Raw genomic sequence first — 20259 nt, 5'->3', positions numbered from 1 at the left:
CCCACTAAAACAGTAGTAGCGTAGGGAGAGAAGTATAATACACTTCGGATCCCTTGTGTACATTTTACAGCTCTCTGGGGAAAGGCAGTTTGAGATCCTGCTCTAGAACCTGCCTCCAGTTATTTTACCTTGCACCATCAGTCAGTCCTTGTTCGTGCCTGCTGTGGACTCAGTAGCCCTAAGTATGGGGGTGGCAGGACATCAAGAATAATAAGAAAGCCAACCTGTGCCACTATTCTCATTCATTTCTTAAAAATAGTTAACAGATGACTAGGTTCCTATAGCAACATATTGTGACAGTTTGGTTTACACCATAGCATTTAAGTGGCAACCTAGCAGGCTTGGGGACGGTAGTAGCAGCCATCGGTGAATGGTGTCCCACTCTATTATATGTGACTTTGATCAGTATGCTGTCCTAACACCCAGTTGAGGTATGTTGTGTTGATAAAAAAAGACTGGTGGAATCGCCTCTTTAATATTAATATTAAATACTAATATTAATTTAATATTGCCTCCACTGGTTCATCAGGAAAGACAATGCATATCTTTGCAAAGTCAAATGATTTAAGTTGAGCTTTAGACGTGCCAATAACAAGCTTGCTGATATCCTACATGACATGTACATAGGGCCTTATACATGCATACATGCAATATACATGTATGTATGATATGCATGTGTTACATGTACATGAGGTATGTGTGTAATGTACAGCTGCTACCACTAACTCGATTCAAGCTTTTTATATGGGGAAATTGAGGGAGTGGATCAAGACTAACTGTGTGCCATAGATGGGATCTGAAGGTTGTGGCTTTGGGTGACAGTCTCACCCTCGCAGAAACCCACACCCCGTGATGACTGTGGGAACTCTTAATGAGTGGGCTCAGCACTATCACAAGAAAAATGAGAATAAGTATTTGGGGTGAATGGGTCAGTGCTAGCCAGATAACAGGGACATTTCTACATGGCCATTTCAACAACTGCCTTCCAATTCCAGTGCTTAAGCAGTATGTCAACAGCACTCGGCAAAATGGTTTCTGCAGCGACAGTGCATGTATGTATGATGAAAAGGTGCATGAGGCTGCTTGGTTCGCGGGAGCTCGGTCTACGACTTGAATTCTCCTTTGGATTCTTTCTAGTAGCAGATTTTGGAGCGAGAGGCGATCTCTAAACAGATGGGATTGTTCTAAGCCGAAGAGCAGACTCTTTGGTGCCATTTGGGCGCGATAAAGCAAGTCACTGGCTCCAGTTATACTTTCCTGTACAAACTGATGCGCAGGAGATGTGAATAAATTCTCCCCGTGTTGATCTCCGATTTTAAAATGATCAGTTTCCTTTGAATAATGCCTTTTCAACCATGAACTGTTCTCTTCTTTCAAAATGGTTTTGATTAGCTGAAAGTAGATGTGAAGAAACAGTCTAAAAATCTGAATTCAGGAACCATTCAGAAAACGAAAGCATTTTTCGACATAAAATCTCTCTCTCCAAAATCTCAATCTGGCTGTGACAATTTAACCTTTAATCCAGCTTTGGTATGAATCTAATAGAAAGAAGTGTGGCATCTACTTATCAGACTTTCTGCCTCTCTTGGCAATTCTGTGTGCTGAACAAAGGTCAATCTGGAAAACGCCAAGGAGCACTTAACAAAAGATGCCCTGGGACATGGGGCCGTCCGTGCAGCAGCTGCAGGGAGCAGCTGCTGTGAGGGCTTGTTCTCTCCTCAACTTTGAAATGACCTGAAGTTAGGATTTCAGAGAGGGGACCTGGTTAGCAATCTTTCAAACTTCCCCCAAGGTTGAGCTTAGCTAATGTTCCCACAGGCGCTGAGATAAAACTCAAAGTTCCCCATTCCCTTATCTCCTGGGGATGTGTCCTGAGACCAGGGTTGGTTTCTTCATGCAGAAACTCAAGTGGAAGGAATTATTAGCCCATGAGAAACTTGACATCTTAGAGCGATTCTGATGGGTGGATCTGGATTTGGTGCCTGGGGAGAAACCAAAGAAAGGTACCCACAGGATGATATTGAGGTCCTGCTAGACATGAAGACCTTGTGATGATAGTTTCTGAAGGGATGAGAATAGGTCAAGTTGGGGATAGATTTTAGGGGTTGATTGGAATGAAAGGTTTGGGACAAGGACATGAGCAGCTTCAGGGCCAGTGGTGGGATTCAAATAATTTAATGCCGGTTCTCTGCCCTAATGACCATTTTAAGTATAAAGAAACAATATGCTGAAAGGTAATTTATTATGTCATGCATTTAATACTTGAATAAGAACAATAAAATAGGTACACAAAACTAGATTATGTTTATAAGAAAAAGTTTTAAAATACCAGTGAAAAATATTCAGTAATACCTGACAAAAAGCAATAAAACTGCTAAGATCTTTCCATGTTGCTTCTTGACTGGCATTCCTCACTTGCAATTTCTTTCACCCATGGACACAATGAACATTACTACGGGCGCTTAGAATACGCTGTTGCACAGATGTACGTTAAAAGAGTGAGGAATGTAAATTTGTGATTTCCACATTGGGCGGCTGCCCAGGCGCCCACCTTAGCGAGAACCCTGGTTACAAGTGCCGTTTTAAAAACTAATTCACTAAACTTAACAAAAAATCAGGTATTGGTTCTACTGAACCGGTGCGAACTGGCTGAATCCCGCCACTGGCCCTTCCTGCCTGACCACTGTGATGGCAACAACGAGACCCTCTAACTCCATTAAAAACATGGTATGTGGGTGGCTCCCTCCAAGCCTTTTATTTAGCACTGTTTGTGACCCTTCTGCACATTTTCAGAAAAGAAACCAATAAGGTCTGTTTAATTATGAGATCATCTTGCATTGAATCATTTAAATGATGCATCAAAATGGTGGTATTATAAAGCATGCATGAGAAATAATTTCTCCTTCTCCTTTTCTCTTTAAACCTAATGCTCATGGGCTTTCCATCTGTGACCTGTTGCATGGTTTGCCCTCTTCCTGCATGTGATGAGCAGCTGACAGAAAAGGTAACTGTTGAACACGTTTTACTAGATTTAAGATTCATATATTTTCTGCCTATGACTGATATATGAAGAAATTTTTTAAGTCCAGGGTTGGCTTATCCATAAAGGGTAAAAAAAAATATATATATATATATTTTTTTTTATATATATAAAAAATATATATATATATATTTTACACGCACACGCACACGCACACACGCACACACACACATGCACTGTACACAAGTAAGAAATAGCTTTTCTTGAGTGTTTCTTCTTTCTTCCTCCTAGATTGAATAGGAAACTATATTATAGGTGACACTGTATATTTGACATCATCACTCTTCCCCAGGTAGATGAAAATAAGCAATTAGTGGGCCTGATGAGGATCTGTTATTATAAATCCGAGTCGGAATTAAGGCAGCCTTCTACAAACTATAGCCTTTGGCAATCTGCAGATGTTCCGCAAATGACTCTGATACGCTCTCTCTTTTGCCCAGTGAGGAACCACCCAGCTTAATCAGAGGTGCTCAGCTCTGGCTGCACACTGGAATTACCTGGGGACTTTGGGAAGCCTACTGGGTGCCCAGGTCTCACCTCAGGCTGAGTGAATCAGAATCTCCAAGAACAGGTTGAGAGCCACTGGTCTAAATGAAGCATAAAACCTTCCTACTTTTGTTTCACATTGAGTCATTTGCAAAGCTCTTTCTCCTAAGGACCTTATTTGATTTCCAAAACAAGCCTCCTGAGCTGGATGGAAACAGGTAGTGTTACCTCATTGAGTGGATGAAGAAATTGATGCTCGGAGACATTAAATGACTTGCTTAAGCTGGTATGGCTTATAACATAAGGATATGGCTTATAATGTAAAGGATGGAACTTGACTTAGAACCAGTTTTTCCAACTCTTAGCTTTAGTGAGCTTTGTTATACAAAGCATAGCCAGCTAAGAGGGCTAAGGAAATGAAGTAGTAGGACATGTATACTGGAGGTTTTATTTTAATCTCTTACCTGTATTTTAACTATCAAGTCAAGAGAATAAAAAAGTAAAAACGGACAAATGAATTGATTGTGTCTATAGGATGTAAGAAAAATCATCATACTAGATGATGACCACTAGCTGTGGGCATTAAAACCAAACACATTTTATTGGCCAAGGATCATCTCACCTTCAGTTTGTAGGTAGGAGAATCGTGAATGCTTTATCCATTGTGTGTGTAAACAAAAGTCATATATTCTTGCCTGTTTCAGGTCCAGAAGTACCTATTTCTCTTACCTATTACATATGGGTTTTCCTGCAATGTTTGGAAATATAAGTTGTCACTAAAGATTTTTTCATCTTCACGTGTCTTTCTTTAGGAGGAAGAAATCGTTGACTGGTGGAGTAAATTTTACGCTTCTACAGGGGAACATGAAAAGTGTGGACAATATATTCAGAAAGGTTATTCCAAACTCAAGGTACCTGAGCCTATGCTATTGTGGGTGGGGGACAGTATTCATAAAACTGGCCATAGGCAGAGCTAAGTGAAAGACTGAAAGGTCCAATGGCATGTGCTAATCGGAAGGAGCCAGGAGCACCTCTGGACTCCTTTTGGGCCCTCTTGCAATGGGTTTTGGCTTTACAAAGACTTCAGGGGCTTGAGGACCACCATTGATCTATGTTTATGTGCCTTCCACCTTGGGGCATCTGGCAGAAGGTTAGGCACCACACTAATTAAGCCAACAATTGTCTATTTTGACCCCGGGAGACATAAAAGTCGTAGTGCTCTTGCTGAACAGCTGGAAACATCAACATGCTTCATTGAGTCCTCCAAACAGTCATCAATTTCACTAGCTAAAAAGTTAATTCTACTACACGTATGCAGCATACAATTACACCCGTGGGCACATGTGTCCAGGAGGAAGACAAGCTCTTGAGTGAGGCAGGTCTGGCTATCTCTGATCTTTCTGTGAATGTTTTGGGTTTTCTGATTCTTTATTCAGCTTTTCAGACTGTAATATACCCAAGTAGAAGCAAATGCTAAAGTTTTCAGAATAATGCATAGGAGAAAAAAACTTCAGAATGAGAAATAGCTAATCATTGAAATGTATTTTCCCATCAAAGTGGAAAAACCCACATTTTTTAATGTTATTGTTATAACATCTTAATGCAGCTTAAGAAACATAAGCATGTGCCTGACCAGGCAGTGGCACAGTGAATAGAGCGTCGGACTGGGATGAGGAGGACCCAGGTTTGAGACTCTGACGTCGCCAGCTTGAGCGCGGGCTCATCTGGTTTGAGCAAGGCTCACCAGCTTGAGCCCAAGGTCGCTGGCTTGAGCAAGGGGGTCACTCAGTCTGCTGTAGCTCCCCGGTCAAGGCACATATGAGAAAGCAATCAATGAACAACTAAGGAGCCACAACAAAAACCTAATGATTGATGCTTCTCAACTCTCTATGTTCCTGTCTGTCTGTCCCTATCTATCCCTCTCTGACTCTCTCTCTGTCACTGTAAAAAGAAAGAAAGAAAGAAAGAAAGAAAGAAAGAAAGAAAGAAAGAAAGAAAGAGAAAAAGAAAAAGAAACACCAGCATGTAAAGAACCACTAATTTAGAAAACTGATCAAACTAGTCTGGTGGGTCAGTCCCGGAGTCCATCCTTCCTCCCTCGCTCTTCTTTCTTTTCTCCTTCCCATCCTTTCTCCTCATCCTCCTCTTCTTCTAATATTTTTGTTGAGGTATAATTTACATACCTAAAGGAACCTATTCAATGAGGTTTGATCATTGTATCCACTATGTAAACCACCACAAAACAAGGCAGAGAACATTTCCATCACCGTGGAAAACCCCTTTGTACCCCTTTCTAGTCAGTTCCCCACAACCTTTCACCCCTTCCAGAGACAACTGATCTGATTTCACCACCATTAGTTTTGCCTGTTTTTGTACTTCATGTAAATGGACTCATACAGGACATACTTTGTGTGTGTCTGACTTCTTTAACTTTGGGACCATCATATTGTCACATGTGCAATAGTTTGTCCCTTTTTATCCTTGTATGGACATGTCACAATTGGTTGATCCATCCTCATGATGATGAAGCTGCTGTGCACATTCTTGTACCAGGTGGACTCATTGTCATGTCTCTTGAATAATGGCCTAGGACTGCGATTTCTGCATCATGGAATAGGTGGCTATTTAGCTCCGTAAGACACGGGGCAGACATTGATTTCCTGCAGTGGCTGTGTTTTTCTCACTGCTGCCGGATTCACGAGACCTCCCAGGGCTCCTCCACATCCTCATGCCCATTTGGCATTAACAGCCTTTTTTGATTTTTTAGACTCCACCTATATTTTAATGAGAAATTAAGAATCTGTTGACGGTTTTCAGATATACGACTGTGAACTAGAGAATGTGGCAGAATTTGAGGGCCTGACAGACTTCTCAGATACTTTCAAACTGTATCGAGGCAAATCGGACGAGAATGAAGACCCTACTGTGGTAGGAGAGTTTAAGGTGCGTACCATGTGTGTTTGTCTGGTTTAAAATCCACCTTTATTTTCTTCTGAGGCGCAAGATAAAAGACAGCCAGCCTCTAGGGTAGAGCCGTGCCCCCTGACAGCTCAAAGAGCCTAGAAGTTGCTATGTAGGAAAAGGGCAATGGGGTCGGCGGCAGAACCCTGGAAGCCATTCTCGGTGTCTTCCTGCTCATGCCACGCAGCCTTGACTCCTATACAGTCAGCCTCTCAAGATCCAGTGTGCCTCCCCATTTCCACTGCCTCTCCCAGGCTTTCAGCAGGACCCAAGTGGCAACTTCCCAACTGATTGTCCTTGTCACCGTCTCGTTCCCCCAAAGCTGACCAGGTTTGTGACCAAATCTGATTGTATTTCTTGACTGCTTAAAGACATCATTTGGTTTTCCACCAGATCAAGTCTCAACTCCTTCCTAAGGTGGAGCCAGCGTGTCACATAGCTACTTTCTCCCCCGCCACCGCCCCTCCTGTTCAGGAGACTGTCTCCCAAGCCCCAAACACACCTGTCCTTTCACAACTCAGAGCCTTGGGACAGGATCTTCCTCCTTCCCTCTTTGTGGTCTGACAAACTCCTCCTCATTCTTTTAAGCCAGCTCAATTGTCACATTCTTTGTGAAGTGTTCCTTGATTGCTTCTGGCAGAGTGACTCACTCCTGCTCCAGGCTCCCACAGGTCTGGGTTCCTGTCCCTATGAAAGCATCTTTCACATTGTAAGTATCTGCTTTCGTGACTGCTCCAAACACTGCTGGCAAACCTGGGCACACAGGAGAGGCGCCCATCTGCTTCTCCACCCCTCACCCTCTCCTTCCTCTCTGTCTCTCTCTTCCCCTTCCGCAGCCAAGACTCCATTGGAGCAAAAGATGGCCCGGGTGCTGGGGGTGGCTCTATGGCCTCTGCCTCAGGTACTAGAATGGCTCTGGTCGCGACAGAGCGACGCCCCGGATGGGTAGAGCATCGCCCCCTGGTGGGCAGAGCATCGCCCCCTGGTGGGCGTGCGGGTGGATCCCTGTCGGGTGCATGTGGGAGTCTGTCTGACTGCCTCCTCGTTTCCAGCTTCAGAAAAATACAAAAAAAAAAAAAAAAAAATCCTCCTGACAGGTTCCCACCAAACAATCTCTGACAGCTTCCCACCAAACAATCAAAGACAGCATGAGAGTCAAACCTATATAATATCCCTGTGCCAGACTGGGTTCCTTGAGTTTATTTTTGGGTCCCCAGGACGTGGCACATATTAGGTGCTTGCTTCATGCTGCTTTGCTGAGTGAATATTGCTGCAACTAAGACCCACATGTTCTGAATCCAATTTTAATGTTTTCTTGTACTTAAGCCAGTTCCAGGATAAAATATACGGCCTCTCAAGCCGGCCTGATAGCTCACTCATTCAAAAAAACGTTCTTTTGGGGGGCTGCTACACAGCCAGCCCTGCGGAGGGTCCTGGAGATCGAGTGATGAACAAGACATAATCTCCACCCCCAGGAAGCGCACAATCTTGTGAGGAATCTAGACAATAAATAGACAGTTACAACACAGAGGTCAGTGCTGAGACAGAGGTGAGTGCGGGGTTAAGTGAGTGCATGCAGGAGACACGCCCAACCCAGGGTAGTCAGGGAGGTTTCCTGGAAGAGGAGGCACCTTTTAGCTGAGACAGGAGGGACTTTTTTAGCTGAAACATGAAGGATTTTGCCTAGGAGGGGGAGAGGGTTTACCAGGTGATACAAGAAAAGGGAAATCACCCTACAACTTTATTGCATGTTTTTAAAATATTTATTTATTGATTGATTTTAGAGAGAGGAGAGAGAGAGAGAGAGGGAGAGAGAGAGAGAGAGAGAGGGAGAGAGAGAAAGGATGGGGGGGGGACAGGAAGCATCACCTTGCTTCTTGTATGTGCCTTGAGCGGGCAAGCCCAGGGCTTCGAACCCGCAACTTCAGCATTCCAAGTTGATGCTTTATCCACTGCACCACCACAGGTCAGGCAACTTTATTGCATTTTTATAATAATCTCTTTATTCCTTTCTTCCAAATCTGTGCAGAATTTCACTCCTCACGACCGCATACTGGTCCAAGCCACCTCCATCTTCTGCCTGGTTTCCCTGCTTCTGAGCTGCCCTTTCTTCTCCCCTGTAAACTATTAATTACTTTATCATTATTTCACTTTCCCTCCTGGAAGTATCCCAGGTATAATACACAGTGTTTTTTTTCACCCGAGCGCACAACGCCCGTGGCTGTCCGGGAGTGCCCTGCGAGAGGGGGGCACTGCCCAGGACTGTCTCCCCAGGGTACCCGGGGCCCTGTGAGCACATGGTGTGTCTCTCTCCTAGGGCTCCTTCAGAGTCTACGCGCTGCCGGATGACCCCAGTGTGCCGACCCCTCCCAGGCAATTTCGAGAATTACCTGACAGCGTCCCACAGGAATGCACAGTTAGGATTTACATTGTGCGAGGCTTAGAGCTCCAGCCCCAGGACAACAATGGCCTGGTAAGAGTTTGGGTGTGGGGCTTTCTCTCCTTTAGGATAATTACAGTCATCAACCACAATAATTGTCATGTTCTTTCTTTCGGGGCATCTGTTATCTCATTAAGGGAAAGATACTCTATCAAAACAATGTATTCAGGAGAGGATTGTCCCAACCGTCACTTATCTAAGAACTTGGAGGGGTTTGGATGTTCTGGTCACCCTTCTTATTTTACAGATGTGACCTTGGAGAGAGTTAGCTCCGTCCCTCCTCCCTGCCACTGCCTCTCCCTCCCACACCGCTCCTCTGAAGGCCGCTGGCTGTGTGCCACCCCAGGGGAGGCACGGCGCAGACCTCGTCTGGGGCACACGGGTGCCATGGCCGCCATCTTTCATAAGTTTGGGAGTGATACGCCTGAGTCTGTCCCAGAAACTGACTTAAACTTGCACCCCAAGGTGACATAACATGCTATCTATTTTTATCCTCACAGTGTGACCCTTATATCAAAATAACACTGGGCAAAAAAGTCATTGAAGATCGAGACCACTACGTACCCAACACCCTCAACCCGGTTTTCGGCAGGTAAGGTACACTTCTTGATGTTTTCCTTTCCTTCCTTTCCTTATGGCCTACAGATGACGAATGTGTGATGTGCCGAGCTCTGGTCTAGGCTCTGGAACTGTGACCATGAACTAGACAAATAACTCTAGTCATTAAGGCGGGTAATAATTATGAAAATTCACAAATAAAAGTATTTCATGGGCCTGACCACTGATGGCGCAGTGGATAGAGCATTGACCTGGAATGCTGAGGTTCCAGGTTCAAAACCCCAAGGTTGCTGGCTTGAGAGCAGGGTCGCTGGCTTGAGCAAGGGGTTACTGGCAAAGGCTTGAGCCCACACTTGGTCAAGTCACTTATGAGAAGCAATGAATGAACAACTAAGGTGCCACAACTACGAGTTGATGCTTCTCATCTCTTTCTTTTCCTATCTCTCACTTAAAATAATAATAATAATAATAATAATAATAATTGTATGGAAGTGAGAAGTACCATGAAGGAAATATAGCAAGTCATGAGATGGACTCCTCCTAGAAAGTTGCTCTGAACCCTGGAGGCGGGGGCAGAGGAGGCACACAGCCTAGGAGTCCGATATGCCTGTGGGTTCTAGACAGGAAGGCTGTGCAGGAGCAGGTGACTTACCTGTAGTGACAATGTGGTTCAGTTCTCCTTCCCTGAATCCAGTTTTGGCTCTGTTTTCTGGGATGTTTAAATCCCACCATTTTGATTCAGTGAATATACAGAAGTAGGCTTACAGGTGTGAGTATGTGAAACACAGTTTATTCTTGTGTTAGTTTATTATATTATTTGTTGGGCAGATAAAATATATTATGCTCACTTTGTTAAAGACGGCGCTGCCCACGAGGAGGCCGTCGCCCAGGTGATATTAATGTGTGTCTCTGTGGGCAGGTAGGATCCTTGTAGCCTGGGGCTTGGTTTTGGGATTAAGCCTTTCCCACCCATTTTGATGTGGGGTGGCACAATCCAATCAGGCCTCAGAGAAGTGTCTTTGTATTAGAGACTTCCCTGTTTTGTATATTGGATTAAAGGTTTGGATTTCTACACTATAAAATGGGGGCAGAACAGGAGCTTGCGCTCTTGGTTCCTGGGATGATTAGCATGAGAGAGCAGAGGGAGCAGAGCAGAGAGCAGCGGAAAGAGGCCATGTGGCCAGGAGAAGCAGCCAAGATGGCGGAGTGCTGAGTGAGATGCCAGTTTGTGTAGAGTTTGTATCTGGGATAAGGAAGGAGATGGGGAACTGAGGAGAATAAGGCTGGTGAGCTAGAAACCTTTGATTCTAGGAAACTCGGATAAGTCAGTGGCTTTGTGAGCACTGAATGTGAGTGGGTTTTGGAGCCCAGTGTGTGTTTTTACTTGCTCGCTGGGTGCAAGCTAGGATTAAAGACTATGGCCCACCAGTTTGTGGCTCCGTTGTTTCTTTACCGACTGTCCGAATCCAATGCGAACCTGCATGGGCCGGGCTGCTGTGATAGTGGGCCTGGCCCTGGCTGCTGGCTTTACATTATTTATTTGTATTACAACTGTAACCCTTCCTTTTCCCACCCCTGTATTATTGACTGTTACCAAGACTAAGGATGGGCAGAAAGTGATCGGATTAAAATGCCCTGTCCTCTCTATCTTCTGTTCCCGAAGATTCTTGAAATAGCATTATTTTCTTTGTCCTTGCTACTTTAAACTTGTTTCTGAGCTGTCCCATTGATCTCATCAGAACCTTCTCAATCGTAAGACATCCAAGTGATCTCTAAATAGGACCGGCATAATTGTTCAGTTAGGAACTGCATCCATGTTTAACAACAGCTATTATTACGTAAGCGTTTACTGTGTGCGGTTACTATGCTGAGCTGTTTATGTAAAATACGTCAAAGATCTCACAACTCTGAGGTACTATTTACCCCCATTTTACAACAGAGGAAACTGAGGCACAGTCAGTCAGGGCCTTCAGTGCCCAGCTGGTGAAAGGGGAGTCAGGCTTCCAACCTGGGCTGTGAGGCTCCAGCGTCTCCCTGGTACCCACTCCTCTCTTCGTGGCTGCCACCGTCTGATGACATCTGTCGGGTCCGGGATGAGCGGCCCACTTTACAGCCGAGGGAACAAACCCCCAGAGCTCTGCTGACAGACCTAGTACGTGGCGGGGCCAAGATTTAGGCAGAAATTCCTGACTCCAAACCACAGATTGTCCCAACACCCTTGCTTGGTAGTAATGCTTTATACGCACGGCAAAGCCACCACTTGTAGAAAAATGTTCTTTGTACAAAACATTGGTGAACACAGTGCTCTTTTCCAAAGAGCCGTGCCAAGCGGGAGCGTACTTCGTTCTTGTCTGACGTGTGGCCTGTCTGCTTGTTGCTGGCTTTCTTATCTCGTCCACCCTTTTCTTTTCTCCTCATGCTGGCTGGTTTGTGCCGTTTTGCATTCTCTCTCTCTCTCTCTCTCTTTCATGCCTGGGTATGTGCACGCATGCACACACAAGAAAGTCTTTGTCACTCGTCAAGGTCTCGCAGGTTCGCACACATCATCGTCCCCTCGCTCACACCCCGTAACACACATGCACAAGGGACCTCATGCTCACTCACAGCTCCCGGGCGCACACGCGCTCGCCCTCTGTGCCCGCACACCCCAAGGCCACGTGCCGGGGCCAGGGAGGGGAAGTAATCCTCTGGCACAGCAACGTGATCGTTTCCCTTTTCTCCCGCTGATCCAGCCCCGAGGTCTAGACAGGAAGAGGCACGCAGGGCAGGAAGGAGGGCTCCGCGCGAGGGAGACGGGGAAGCAGAGAAAGCCAGCTTTTACGGGAGAAAGGCGGCCCTGTCTGAACGGCTCGTCTCAGAGGAGCCAAGCGCAAGCTTAATTAAGTGGCAGGAAAAGTCTTGCTCGGAGCCACCCAGCGAGGAAGTGATGCTGTCAGGCCCTGCTCAGCCGATTCCTGCCTGGCATGCGTGCAGACTTACCCCCGTCCAGCCAGGTGGGGCTCTGCAACCCCCGAGATGGCTGTGGTCCCTGGCTTCAGGCTCGGGGGCTGACTTTCTTCTAAGTGACACTCTAGGACAGGAATTCAACCATCGTTCAGCATATTCCTACCACATCACTGCCAGCTCACACTCAATGGAATGTCAGTATCTTCCATAAAATGTTAATTGGTGTGTTTCTTCATTGAACCAAGATGCTTGGTGTAAGGCCAGTAGCCCCGGCCACCATCACAGCCGCCTGGCCCATGCAGGTTCGCATTAGATTCGGACAGACGGTAATGAAACAACGGAGCCAAGAACTGGTGGGCCATTACCTTTAATCCTAGCTTGCACCCAGCAGGCAAGTAAAAACACACACTGGGCTCCAGAACCCATTCATTAGGTGCTCACAAAGCTACTGACTTATCCAAGTTTCCTAGAATCAAAAGTTTCCAGCTCACTAGCCTTATTCACCTCTGTTCCCCATCTCCTCTCTGCACAAACTCTGCACAAACTGGCTTCTCCTTCAGCATTCTGCCATCTTAGCTGTTTCTCCTGGCCTCCTCCACATGGCCTTTCTCTGCCCTCTTAGAATGTAATCCTTCTAATGCTAATCTCAAGAACCAAGAGAGCAAGCTCCTGCTCTGCCCCACTTTATAGTGTAGAAATCAGAACCTTTAATCCTATATACAAAATAGGGAAGTCTCTGATACAAAGTCACTTATCTGAGGCATAATGGGATTCCTCATGAGAGTGCACCACCCCACATCATGCAATCAGTCAAGGGTGTGGGGAAAAGCTTAGTCTTAAAACTAAGCCTTAGGGCTATAACCACCCGCTCTGCTTCCAGCCTCTCTCCCACACTCAATACAAACTATAAGCGAGCAAACATATGTATCATATTTACAAACTTATTGACCAACATTTGGGTTGAAAAAGATAACTGCAGCCCTGGCCGGTTGGCTCAGTGGTAGAGCGTCGGCCTGGCGTGCAGAAGTCCCGGGTTAGATTCCCGGCCAGGGCACACAGGAGAAGCGCCCATCTGCTTCTCCACCCCTTCCCCCCTCCTTCCTCTCTGTCTCTCTCTTCCCCTCCCGCAGCCAAGGCTCCATTGGAGCAAAGATGGCCCGGGCGCTGGGGATGGCTCCTTGGCCTCTGCCCCAGGCGCTAGAGTAGCTCTGGTTGCAACAGAGCGATGCCCCTGGAGGGGCAGAGCATCACCCCCTGGTGGGCGTGCCGGGTGGATCCCGGTCGGGTGCATGCGGGAGTCTGTCTGACTGTCCCCATTTCCAGCTTCAGAAAAATACAGAAAAAAAATAAAAATAAATAAAAATAAAAAATAAAAAAAAGGGTTAAAAAAAAAAAAGAAAAAGATAACTGCAGCACTTGTCAGAACCTAGAGTTTGCTCAGAGTAATGCCAAAAGGGTGGTTCTCAATCTTATTTGACCAAAGAATTCTTTTTCTCAAGGGACACAAATTACCTGTCCCTTAGACTCCAGTGTTGGTATTGTGGTGTCTGGGGACCATGTGGTGTCTGTGGTCTAGAGAAGTCGCTGAGATAATGTTAATAATATTACAATTATTGTTATTATTATAACCCTTGGGTTTTGAGCAAAGCACTCATGTCAAATGCTTTCTAAACATTTCTTCACTTGACCTTTATGGGAGGTGATAAATTATTATCACCAATTTACAGATGAGACAATTGAGCACAGAGAAGTTAAGTAATTGGCCTAGGGTCCCACAGCTAGTAAGCAGCAGAACTGGGATTTCAAGTTAGGTATTTAAAGCCCATGATTTTCTATGAGCAAGTGTGTAATCTCTCGCTCTTACTAGGAATGCATAACACCTATCGTGTACCCCGCCCACTACCCCCCCACCTGGTTATCCTAGTCAGGACATTCGCCTCCCACGGGCATAGCGCTGCCCGGGGAGTCCTTGCCCAGAGCCCTGGTGTCCGTGAGATGACTGGCTGGGATCATGGAAAGGCTGACCTTGCATTTGTCTATTTAGAATGTATGAACTGAGCTGCTACTTACCTCAAGAAAAAGATCTGAAAATTTCTGTCTATGATTATGACACCTTTACCCGGGATGAAAAAGTTGGAGAAACGATCATTGATCTGGAAAACCGATTCCTTTCCCGGTTTGGGTCCCACTGCGGCATACCCGAGCAGTACTGTGTGTAAGTAGGTTTGGCCATCAATGTAGACAGTTTGCTCTATTTAGCATTAACACTGGGGAAGCTTCAGCTCTTAATCTCAATGCTTGTCTTCGTGGTATCACTGCCTCTCTGAGTCAGATACGTCTGTTTTTCAGGGTATGATTATCTTCCGGAGAATCAGGGCCATAGTATTACTCAACTCCAGGGGGCGCTGGAGTCTGTGTAAAACACTGGCCCCTATCTATAGTAGAGCGTTGCTCTGTGGGGATGGCAAATCAGAGAACTGGTCCCCTTGCTGCCTTCTTAACCTCTCTTCTTGATGCCAGAGACTGAGAGCAGGCAGTGTGTGATGGCAGGAATTTTCTGCCCTTTGGAAACAAGGATTCCCGACGCCCCACACACACACACACACACCACCACCACCACCACTACCAGTTGATCAATGTTGTGTTGTCCCTCTTCACCTGAGTGCTTTTCCACAGTACCTAATGAGATCCTATTGTGAGTATGGTGATCTCAGTTAAACTCGTTTTTACAAAGGAGGAAATGGAAGGGGAAAGAGGATCAATTGGCTGAGCCCAAAATAATTGTGGATTTTAGGTCTTTGAAACAGATTTCTAGGCAAAGCTGAAGTGTAGAGCACATTCTTTGGCTTCCTCGCTACCTGGGGCACCCTATAAGTGTGTGAGTGTGTTGGCTGATTCCAAGAAGAATCTGTGTGCCCTGCAGTAACTCGGGTGCGGGTGTCATTCCCAGTTCTGGAGTAAATGCCTGGCGAGATCAACTGAGACCAACACAACTGCTTAAAAACGTAGCCAGATTCAAAGGCTTCCCACCACCCATCCTTTCCGAAGATGGGAGTAGAATCAGATATGGAGGACGAGACTACAGTTTGGATGAATTTGGTAAGCATGTTGCCATGGATTGCAAGCTGGTTACAAAGCTTTAACAACCCATTTCTATTGCTGTGTTTGCTTTGGGGAGAGTTTCCGGCAGAGCAGTACCCTAATTATACCACAGGGGACTCTACACACAACTATCTAACAAAAGCCCCATTATGTAGAGTTTTGCTGTCATGTCAAGTGTCAAAGTGGACACATTTTCTTGTCTGTCTTATGTTTCACTTGACCTTTTTAGGTCATAGCCATTCGAACTTTAAACACAAAGTTCTAGTGATTAACTAATTTCCATGTAATGCAAAGTGCTCAGATGGTAACGCAAGAAATTTCTCTTCCAAGTTTACTTCATCATTCTTCCAGCCCTTCTCCGAGAAGGCTCAGGGATGCATGGGGTTGGTCAGGAGAATCTGCTAAGTTCACATCTGGCTCATGAGCAAGCTTTGGGTTTTGTTCTTTCTCAAGCAGTAATTTATAATACAGTCTGCCCTGACACAAACAACTAGCTGCACTGTGACAAAGACTGAAATAAGCTTAATGTAATAGAACATAAGAGCTATAGTATGATCCAGTGTTGTGTAAGGAAGGAGGGCTTCCCAGAGGGGGTGGCAGTGGGATTTGCCTTGAGGGTTCACAGGATATCCAAAGAAAGCTGAGCAAAGACATATGGGAGTGAAAGTGCTCCTGGATCCCCATCCATTTATTCTTTTTTTTTTTTTTTCTTCATTTTTCTGAAGCTAGAAACAGGGAGAGACAGTCAGACAGACTCCCGCATGCGCCCGACCGGGATCCACCCGGCACGCCCACCAGGGGGCGATGCTCTGCCCATCCTGGGCGTCGCCATGTTGCGACCAGAGCCACTCTAGCGCCTGAGGCAGAGGCCACAGAGCCATCCCCAGCGCCCAGGCCATCTTTGCTCCAATGGAGCCTTGGCTGCGGGAGGGGAAGAGAGAGACAGAGAGGAAAGCGCGGCAGAGGGGTGGAGAAGCAAATGGGTGCTTCTCCTGTGTGCCCTGGCCGGGAATTGAACCCGGGTCCTCCGCACGCTAGGCCGACGCTCTACCGCTGAGCCAACCAGCCAGGGCCCCATCCATTTATTCTTGACGTTGTAAGAAATACATTTTGTCTTTCCTTTTGGAGAAGACTTAGTCAATATCAGGAATGATTAGATGTTTAAGAAATGTTGAGGCTGCTTTTAACATGAGAACTTGCAAAAGGGATTAGGAAAAAACAGGCAGGCAACATGGCCTCGTGGATGAGCGTTCCCCAAAAGAATCAAAAAAGTAATCCCCCAAAGCTGTATCAGCCATGAGAACTGTTCCAGTTTCCACTGTTACATGACAAATTACCCTAAAACTTAGCAGCTGAAAACAACCATTTTGTTTTGGACCCAGTTTTGCGGGTCAGGATTTCAGGAAGGGCTCAGCGGTTCTCACTCAGTTGCTCCTGCAGCTGAGTGCTGTCAGATGTCAGCTGGGGCTGCAGCCATCCGAAGGGTTGACTGCGCTGGAAGTCCAGGGTGGCTCACTGGCATGGCTGGCCCTTGGTGCTGGTCCTTGGCCAGGAGCTCAGCTGGGGCTCATGATCAGAGCACCTACTCAGGTTTTTTTAACAGGACAGTCTCTGGGTCCCCAGGCTTTTTTCACAGTGGACAGCATCCCCCAGAGCAAGCACCCCAGGAGGACCAGGCAGGAGCCACGTGGCTTGCTATGCCCAGCCTCGGAAGTCACACGGCATCCTTTCTTCAGTCTCCAGACTCATAGAGAGGATAAAGACACCCCTGCCCCTAATGAGACTCAGATTAGCTTCATCCCAAAGGGGAGGAGTGTCAGAAAATTTACGGCAATATGTTTTAAATGCCACAGTGATGCTAGCTGCTGTGACAGTTGGAACTTATAAATTTCAATGGCTTAACACAATCAAAGTTTATTCTCATAAATTCAAAACAAGTATTCCTACAAGTCAGAGGTGAGTCCAGTTGGGGCAAGGCCCCTGGTCAGGAGCTATTTCTTTCTTTCTTTTTTTTTTTTTCTGAAGCTGGAAGCGGAGAGGCAGTCAGACAGACTCCCGCATGTACCCGACCAGGATCCACTCGGCACGCCCACCAGGGGGCGATGCTCTGCCCCTCCGGGGCGTTGCTCTGCTGTGACCAGAGCCACTCTAGCGCCTGAGGCAGAGGCCAAGGAGCCATCCCCAGCGCCTGGGCCATCTTTGCTCCAATGGAGCCTTGGCTGCAGGAGGGGAAGAGAGAGACAGAGAGGAAGGAGAAGGGGAGGGAAGAGAAGCAGATGGGCGCTTCTCCTGTGTGCCCTGGCCGGGAATTGAACCCAGGACTCCTGCACGCCAGGCCGACGCTCTACCACTGAGCCAACCGGCCAGGGTCAGGAGCTATTTCTATCAATGACACCTTCATATATCGAAGTTTGGACACTGGCACTGCCTGATCACTTTGCAAAGTCTGGGATAAAGTGCTGAGGATCCCTCAGGCAACCTGGCCAAACTGTTCCTGGCTGCTCATCCCTAATTCAATGTCACTTCCCATTCCAGAAGCCAACAAAGTCCTGCACCAGCACCTCGGCACCCTTGATGAGCGCCTCTCTCTGCACATCCTCAGGACCCAGGGGCTGGTCCCTGAGCACGTGGAAACAAGGACTTTGCACAGCACCTTCCAGCCCAACATCTCCCAGGTAAAGGGGCTCCCTGCCTCGGAAGATCCACCACCCAACCCCTCATGTAGAGGCGGTGCTGACACGACTCGTCTCTTTTCTCTCTTTTGGATACTTTTAGATATGCAGGTAGTAGAAATGAGACTCAGATTAGCTTCATCCCAAAGGGGTATTTATTGAAAGAATTTTCAGGTAACTCACTAAATCCAGCCAGGAGAGTGACGATGACTCAGAACAAACTCGGAGCAGGACCTCTCCCTGTTTCCCGTCTGTTTCTCTCTCTGAGGTTTCCTTAGTCTGCACTGTTCCTGTGGCACCTTCCCGTGCGTAAGAATAATGCCCACAGCCTCTGAGTTTGGGGGTTATAATGTAGTCCCGTCTACTTCCAGATGTGGAAAGGATAGGTTGCCCCACCTTGGCCCAGTTGTCCGCTACTGGATCACTCGGCTGTAGCCAGGAGGCAGGGCCTGGGAAAGCAACTGCGCTTGGCCTGGCGTGGGTGAGGCGGTGCCATCAGACCAAAGAGCCAGGGGAAAAGCCGGGCCACAGGGCATAAGACGGCTCGTCACAGGGACAGGTGGAGAGTGCTGAGGGGTGTCAGTATCCAGAACCTGGGCAGCAGTTTCCAGGGAAGCAAGGAGAGACATGGCAAACGACAAAATAATCCAAGACGACGCTCGCTGTAATGAAGATGCCCAGGCTGTGTCTGCAGAGACTCGGGGTCAATAGGGCCCGGCTGGGGCTGAGAGTCTGCATTTTAACAAGTACCCGGAGGGTTCTGATGCAGGTGGCTAGGAAATCCCGCTTTCAGAAATAATAATCTAATAGATGCAAATGTTACTGACTCAGAAGGCAGAATTGTGAGCAAGCTGATCTCTAAAAAGTGGGTTTACTACGTTATTTTGTAATTCACTTCTTGCTTTTATTCTGTTCCACATTTCATTTCTTCTCTTATTATTCTTCCTCCCCCAAAGAATCCATTCCTCCTCCTCTCTTCCCTCCCACCTTCAACTGAATAAAATCTCAAGAAATTACAAAGCAAGGAAGATTGCTCCTTGGGAATCCACCAGCACCAACCTTCTACACCTTCTCGCCTCCCCCCCCCCCCCCCATCACCTCTACCTACCGCATTGGACAGGCTGTGGCTGAGTCTTAGGAGACACGTGGATGCCTAATGTTCTGCTGTGAGCTTGATGTATTGTAGAACCTCGAGCCCTAGAGAGTAATTGGAAGAGTCAGGATCACAGAAAGTATTATCCTTTTTCAAGAGTTCCAGTTAATTCACTTTGCTCACAATGTATAGGAAGCCAATCTCGTGGTTTCCCTGGCAACCTTCTTAAAGACCAGTCTGTTTTTGTCATGAAGGCAGAGTCTACAGAACCTCCAAAAGCAGTTTGGGGAATTTAAATTGGTTTGTATGGTTGATATAGTTTGTTAATGGCCTTCTTCGTCTGTCTGGAAGAACATTCCAGTCAGATGGATGGGCCTGGCCTGTGGCCGTCAAAGACCTGAGGGGCCTCGCCAAGATGGCGGCCCCCGTGTCAGCCAGGCTCACCCTCCTGCTGCCTTCAGATTTCCTCCTTAGGCTGTGGGCACTAGTGAGCCACTGTCCTCAATGTTGGGGAACAGGAATGTTCTTGTCATTGTCTGAGTCTCAGCTTTGGAAGTGCTATGTTGCAAGTCTTTCTTTTACAAAATTAAATACCATTTTACATTATTTTGATTTTCTGTCTTGAGATAAGTGAAAAAACCCTTGCGTGTCACGAACCCAAGGCTGATATCAAGTAGACAATGTGATGCTGAATAGAGTGACAGCTTGAGAACTGTTCTGAGAGTAAGGGACCCACCTTTATGTGGTTGTAAGAGGGGGTGTATAGTGTGTGTATGTGACTGTTTGTGTGCAGGTGTGTGTGTGTTGGAGGTTGTGTGAGCAGTGGGGAGGCCCTCATTTTATTAACCAGGGAGGCCTAACACACAGGTAAAGATGTGCAGCCAGCGGACTCCCAGGTGGGTAGGGAGTGGGTGGTCTAAATGACACTGAATATATAAGATTCACCTTGATTTGCTCTTCC

The 20259-nt window shown here is 46.7% G+C and overlaps 1 protein-coding gene across 7 annotated transcripts in view; it reads left to right on the top strand.

The window, feature by feature from the left end:
* The window catches only part of MYOF (myoferlin), a 187010-nt gene that overhangs the window by 149634 nt on the left and 17117 nt on the right, over positions 1–20259 (top strand). For 3 of the 7 annotated variants that reach the window (XM_066240064.1, XM_066240063.1, XM_066240060.1), the window contains 8 exons: positions 2993–3004; positions 4339–4437; positions 6344–6469; positions 8805–8960; positions 9428–9519; positions 14476–14646; positions 15382–15530; positions 18069–18208. In XM_066240064.1, the coding sequence (XP_066096161.1) occupies positions 2993–3004; positions 4339–4437; positions 6344–6469; positions 8805–8960; positions 9428–9519; positions 14476–14646; positions 15382–15530; positions 18069–18208 (945 nt within the window). Of the gene's footprint in view, positions 1–995; positions 1053–2992; positions 3005–4338; positions 4438–6343; positions 6470–8804; positions 8961–9427; positions 9520–14475; positions 14647–15381; positions 15531–18068; positions 18209–20259 lie in introns of all 7 variants that reach the window. The other 4 variants (XM_066240062.1, XM_066240059.1, XM_066240057.1 and 1 more) reach the window with 2 other exon arrangements.

Source organism: Saccopteryx bilineata, chromosome 7 (genome assembly GCF_036850765.1).
Source record: "Saccopteryx bilineata isolate mSacBil1 chromosome 7, mSacBil1_pri_phased_curated, whole genome shotgun sequence".
In the NCBI taxonomy this organism is placed as follows: domain Eukaryota; kingdom Metazoa; phylum Chordata; class Mammalia; order Chiroptera; family Emballonuridae; genus Saccopteryx; species Saccopteryx bilineata.
Note: the sequence above shows the minus strand (reverse complement) of the source record. Positions and strands in the feature narration are given on the sequence as shown.